General features: G+C 36.9%; 2 protein-coding genes across 23 annotated transcripts in view; one reads left to right on the top strand and one right to left on the bottom strand.

The window, feature by feature from the left end:
* The window catches only part of GIN1 (gypsy retrotransposon integrase 1), a 79,439-nt gene that overhangs the window by 12,453 nt on the left and 60,986 nt on the right, over positions 1 to 6,000 (bottom strand). The gene's annotated exons all lie outside the window — the stretch shown is intronic.
* PAM (peptidylglycine alpha-amidating monooxygenase) overlaps positions 1 to 6,000 on the top strand; it is a 288,055-nt gene that overhangs the window by 253,942 nt on the left and 28,113 nt on the right. For all 19 annotated transcript variants that reach the window (XM_040447619.1, XM_040447600.1, XM_040447591.1 and 16 more), the window contains 4 exons: positions 445 to 561; positions 2,586 to 2,658; positions 3,603 to 3,813; positions 4,262 to 4,462. In XM_040447619.1, the coding sequence (XP_040303553.1) occupies positions 445 to 561; positions 2,586 to 2,658; positions 3,603 to 3,813; positions 4,262 to 4,462 (602 nt within the window). The remainder of the gene's footprint in view (positions 1 to 444; positions 562 to 2,585; positions 2,659 to 3,602; positions 3,814 to 4,261; positions 4,463 to 6,000) is intronic.

Raw genomic sequence — 6,000 nt, 5'->3', positions numbered from 1 at the left:
TTCCAATTCTGTGTCTCCCTCTCTCTCTGCCCCTCCCCCGTTCATGCTCTGTCTCTCTCTGTCCCAAAAATAAATAAACGTTGAAAAAAAAAAATTTAGAAGAAAAGTATGGACTTCAGATTCAGTGGGTCTGAGACCTTGCATTTCCAGCCAGTCCACATGTCGTTGTTCCCCTGGCGCCTCTGAGCAGCATAGTTCTACAAACGGTACAGATGTAATTATATTTGTAATTACGTATGTAGTTACCCCTATATATATTGGTATATATATATGTAATCAAAGGTACAGAAATGTGAAGGACAAAGAATGAAATCAAAGTCTAAGCTCTTCGGTAGACTATGTATTTAGAATCTCAAGTGAATGGTCTGCATTTCTCAAGTTCATTGACCTTTCTCATTGGTTTATTTTCCATTCTAATGCTTTTGTTTGTTTCTTTGTTTTAAGCTCTTTTGACAGCACGTTTGTTTACCAGCAAAGAGGACTGGGGCCAATTGAAGAAGACACTATTCTTGTCATAGATCCAAATAATGCTGCAGTACTACAGTCCAGTGGAAAAAATTTGTGAGTTAAATTACTTTTTTTTTTAATGTTTTATTTTTGAGAGAGAGCAAGAGCGCGCACGTGTGCGAGCGCATGGGGGAGGGGCAGAGAGAGAGAGAGTCAGAGGATCCCAAGTGGGCTCCTTGCTGAGAGAAGACAGCCTAATGCGGGACTCAATCCCACATGTGAGATCATGACCTGAGCAGAAATCAAGAATCAGACACTTAACCAACTGAGCCACCCAGGCTCCCCTACTTATGTTGTTATTAAGGCTCTTGCTGCATATATTTTATCAAAGTGTGTCACTGGCTCTGGTCCTGCAAAGGGTGTATTGTACAGCAGTGGCAAAAAAGCAGAGCTTAAGAAAGTAGGCGACTAATTGGACCATCCCATCTTTCATTTTCTAAATAGGTGGCTCTAAACTGAAATTAGAATCACCTGGGAAGCTACAGAAAAATTAGATTGGATTTAGTCTGGAATGAGGCCCAGGCATCAAAACAGTACTTTTAAAGCTCCCCAGGTATTCTAATAGGTACTCAAACTTCATAGAACCATTGATACACATACCTAATGAAGTGAGCTGCTAGTCAGCTTAGATTTGAAGATTAAAAAAATTTTTTCAGCGTAAAAGTTACATAACCAAACTCATCAAGTAATCAACATTAAGGAAAAAGGCTTCTTTTTTCCCATCTCAAAGGGAAGACTAAACAAATGGCATTTTTAGCTTTTCTTAGCATGCATAGGTAATTTGGCCTTGAAAGCCGCTTATTATTTGCTCTTATTCCTAGATGACATTTGGCAACCAAAAAAAAAAAGTTGGCTGATATTCGTGGTCATAGAAAGGAAGGGCACCTGCTTACAGTGTCCTCAACCATTTTAACCTGGCAGCTCGAGGAACTATATACCCTGCTCCGTCTGCTTAGGCACAGGAAAAGCCAGGGAGCCATCCATCCACCTGAGTGCAGCTGCTTATGGAGATGGTGATACTTTTTTATAGGATTCTAAGACGGTGGAGTCAGGGGCCAAATCCTAATACCAGCTTTATCACTTCGTGTATTTGAACCTGTCTCTTCTATGCTTTACTAATGAATCAGAAACATTCTTTTTCCAGAAGGGAATCAGAGAAAGGCAGAGCAACTGTTGCCAAATGAACCTGGCCAGCCATGGGGAGTCTATTGAAAGCAAATCATAACTCTCACATTCAGTCACCAAAACACAGATTTAGTTCAGTCAATTAGTCAAGGTCAGGGTGTTCCAACCTTGGCACATGAAAAAAGAATCTGTGGTGTCAACACCTTGGTTAAGGCTAGAAGCTCACAAACAGCCTTTGGATTGTTGGATGTCATGTGACCAAACCACATTAAGATATTGTCCAGGTGTTTGTTAATTCTAAGTTCCTTAAGCCTGTGAGCCTCTGTCTACGTTACAGTTCTCCCACCCACATCATTCCAACTGATTTTGTTAAATAGATTAACCTTCTCTAATGATTATCCAGAACACCACTTCACTTTGCTTAGATGAACACAGCCCCTGTCTGCTGGAAGATGTTCTGTTGGGTTTTATTGTGTTTAGGAGACACTCTTAAAGCTTTTGAGTCATATAATGAATGTTTTATATTAATACGGCATTCATTACATTACCTTGAAGTATACTGAAGCTATTCAAACTATATAAATCCATTTACATTTTTCTACACAATTTGCTTTATGCACATTTCTAAAATGGTAATATTACCTTTGAACTCATTTTTAAATTGATGTGATTTGTGTTGTTTAATATACCATACTTTGTAATAAATATTTGTAATTGGTTGTAGGCTTCACTTATGGATTTTTGAAAGATTAAATGCCATTTAAGATTTGTCACAAGGAGGTTTCTATGATAACAGGCATTTTCATTTAACTTATGTTGGTCTTTAGGAATGCAGGTACCCATTTATCAATTTATCAATTTATATTACCTTTACAGATTAATTAGCAAGACATTCCTCTCATGTGGGCTTTGGGAGTCATTGTACAATTAAGACAATTATTTTTATTTTGCAGGTTTTATTTGCCCCATGGCTTGAGCATAGATAAAGACGGAAATTATTGGGTCACAGACGTTGCTCTGCATCAGGTAATCTTCCATTTGGCAGTTATTCAAATAGAAATTCATGGAGTGATGCTTTTGATATGCTCTAGAGCTGTGTGGGTATTTTTCTGTCACCCAGGAAGTCGATAACAAGAAAATACAACTGCCAAAACTGAATTTTTTCTTTTTGAACTCAGTGTCAGAAAGAGCTAATATGTACGTAACTGAGTCACCCTTGTCTGCAGGGCTGGTGGGACACCTAAGGGCCTGATGTGAGGCTTCACCCTGATCACTGTATAGGCCATCCCACCCTCCTTCTTGGCTTTTCCACATTTGCTTTTCTTTCCTGCATCCCCAAGTCTTAGTTCTGTTTTGTCACTTGTTGTTTTAAACTACCTTAATCTATAAATCCTTCAAGGTCTTTAGTACATCCACGTTTATGTATAAAACATTTTTGTTGTTTTTAAAGGAAATTATATTTCTATCACAGAATAGCCTAAAGTCTTCCTCTCAGAAGATAAGCTCTACTATCCATTTTATGAATAAGTGGCAAAGAGGTATGAAAACTAGAAAAAAAACACAACTAGAACTCAGAAGACATAACTGTAAGAGTCTTCAAACATCATCTCAGTAAACATTTATTGCTCATGTATTATTGGGAGAGCATTGTACTATTATTACATTAGCCAAGGAGAGACCCAAAAGGAAGTGTGAGGTGGGTGGAACAAGACATCCAAGTACTAGTCTCCCCTCACCACTAATTACCTGGATGACCTTGAGCAGATTACTTAATGTCTAAGGGCCTCCCTTATCAAATGAAGGAATCAGACCAAATGATCTTTAGAGTCCCATCCCGTTCTACAAAGTATCTTCCTCTAAATAAATCTCTGGGAGCTTACACTATAATTGCCTGTGAAAGTCTTCTAAGGCAGGAGTGTGCCACTAGTAACCATGCGAAGTGGGTAAGGCTTTTGTTCCTTGTTAAAAAGGTGTTCAAACTGGATCCAAACAGTAAAGGTGGCCCTCTGTTAATCCTGGGAAGGAGCATGCAACCAGGCAGTGACCAGAATCACTTTTGTCAACCCACTGATGTGGCTGTGGATCCAGACACTGGAACCATCTATGTCTCAGACGGTTACTGCAACAGTCGGATTGTGCAATTTTCACCAACTGGAACGTTCATCACACAGTGGGGAGAAGGTACTCAATAAGACTTGATCTCTAATTGTTATTCTTAGCCAGTAACACTAGGAACTAGAGATTGGCCACCCCTCACATTCTCTAGGATTTAATTGTCCCCTCCAGTGGGAAAAGCATGGCCTTTGTATGCACCCAGTTGCCAGCTTTCTTACACACACACACACACACACACACACGCACGCACGCGCACACACACGCACACACACACCCAGTCTTGTGAGAGGGAAAAAGAATGCCTCAACCTGAAAACTTTGTCCAAAAAGGGAGAAAATCTGTAATGTGTTTGTGGGTAAGAGATATTATAGAACAAACTTAGTACCTCATTTTTCCCCTGGTTCCAAATATTTAATTGTTTACTATCATGAGTTTGGAAAACTAGAAAACTTTAACATTAGAGGTTTGGGTGATTTTACAAATTGTATAGCTGAGATTTTTCTTTCTTCTATAGAATCTTCTGGGAGCAATCCTAAACCAGGCCAGTTCAGGGTTCCTCACAGCTTGGCTCTTGTGCCTCATTTGGGCCAATTATGTGTGGCAGACAGGGAAAACGGTCGAATCCAGTGTTTTAAAACTGACACCAAAGAATTTGTGCGAGAGATTAAGCATGCGTCATTTGGAAGAAACGTATTTGCAATTTCATATATACCAGGTATTTCATCTTTATTTGTTATATTTTGTCATGCTGTCCTCTATCCTTACAAGTTACTTCTCTTACCTTAATATACTCTTATTATAATTTTTTTCTTATTAAGGGATTGAAGATGCTTTATCAGATCTTACACTCTTTTAGTGTAAAGATGCCTTGTAAATCATTTTCAACTCAGGTGACCCTGTTCTTTATTCAGCAATAAGAAAGAACTCAAACTTAACTGTGTGTAATGGATTCAAAAATTGTTTCCAAACATTGATTTTCATTTTTCCTTAATGATGATCATTTGCTCTAGTTATTAAATGATTCATATTATGTCTTCACACATCATCAACAGATGGTGTGTGTCTGAAAAATCAGTATCCAAAATGCTTCTGCTCCACATTTTTTTTTAAAAGCAGTGGCCAAGTTTTTTCCCAAAGATAAATATGTAAATTAAGTGAGGCTTGTATTTAAATGTCAGGAGGAGTGACCAATAAAATCCAGAATTTTGTTTCCTATTTTCAGAATAGATTTTCTTGATGTGAAGAAAATCAGAAAAATAATACAAACTTACGACATAAGATCCAGTTAATTCATATTACAAAATAACTTGCATAGGATTTCTTTAAATCATTAATACTGAACAACTGAAAATATATTTCTAAACTATATGTTTTTTATAATATATTTCACAAATATAGGTGTACCTATATTAAAGTAGTATTGACTACTTGTAGCCACCACTGTTATATTTACATTTCTTGTTTTATTAAAGTTGCATATGCCTGCTGTCTTCCCAAGCTGCCCCCAATTTATTTAGGACATGGAATAAACGGATTCAAGTATGCAGATAAGGAGCAAATTTGACTTCCACAAGGAATAAGTAATGAAGTGATAAAAGACTCATAAATTAATGTCAGTGAAAAAGAAATTCTCATGTTGGTTTTTATTTTATATCTAAGGAATAAATTTGGCAAGTCCATTCACTTAAAAAGAGGGTGATCAAGTTCACAGTGAATAAAAATAAATCAAATATGAAGAGAAAAACATTAAGAGAGAAGATGAGAGAAAATCTGGTTAAAAACAATCTAAGCAAAGACAAAGTGTATTATAATTGGAATTCTCTCTACAATATTGCACAACAGTAATTGATTCTCATAGTATTGATTTTTTTCTTAGTACGATACACTGAAGAACCTTTTCCTGAAATCCTTAAAAAAAAGATGAAAGGATCTTCAACAGTCATTTAGTTTGATGTGTATTTTATTGTTTTACTTCTTTAAAACATAATATTCAATCATCTGAAGTGTTTAAGCCAAACATCACAGTTTCCATTATTTTTTATAAGTACTACTATATTAAGAAATATAATTTTGCTACAAAAAGTATTCACGAAATTACTATTAAAAGGGTGGTTTAGGGGCACTTGGGAGGCTCATTTGGTTAAGTGTCTGACTCTTGATTTCAGCTCAGGTCATGATCTCATGGTTTGTGAGAGATTCAGCCACGCAATAGGCTCTATGTTGAAAGCGTGAAGCCTGCTTGATTGAGATTCT

The sequence above is a fragment of the Herpailurus yagouaroundi genome, unplaced genomic scaffold (genome assembly GCF_014898765.1).
Source record: "Herpailurus yagouaroundi ecotype Mexico unplaced genomic scaffold, PumYag 29, whole genome shotgun sequence".
NCBI classification, from domain to species: domain Eukaryota; kingdom Metazoa; phylum Chordata; class Mammalia; order Carnivora; family Felidae; genus Herpailurus; species Herpailurus yagouaroundi.
Note: the sequence above shows the minus strand (reverse complement) of the source record. Positions and strands in the feature narration are given on the sequence as shown.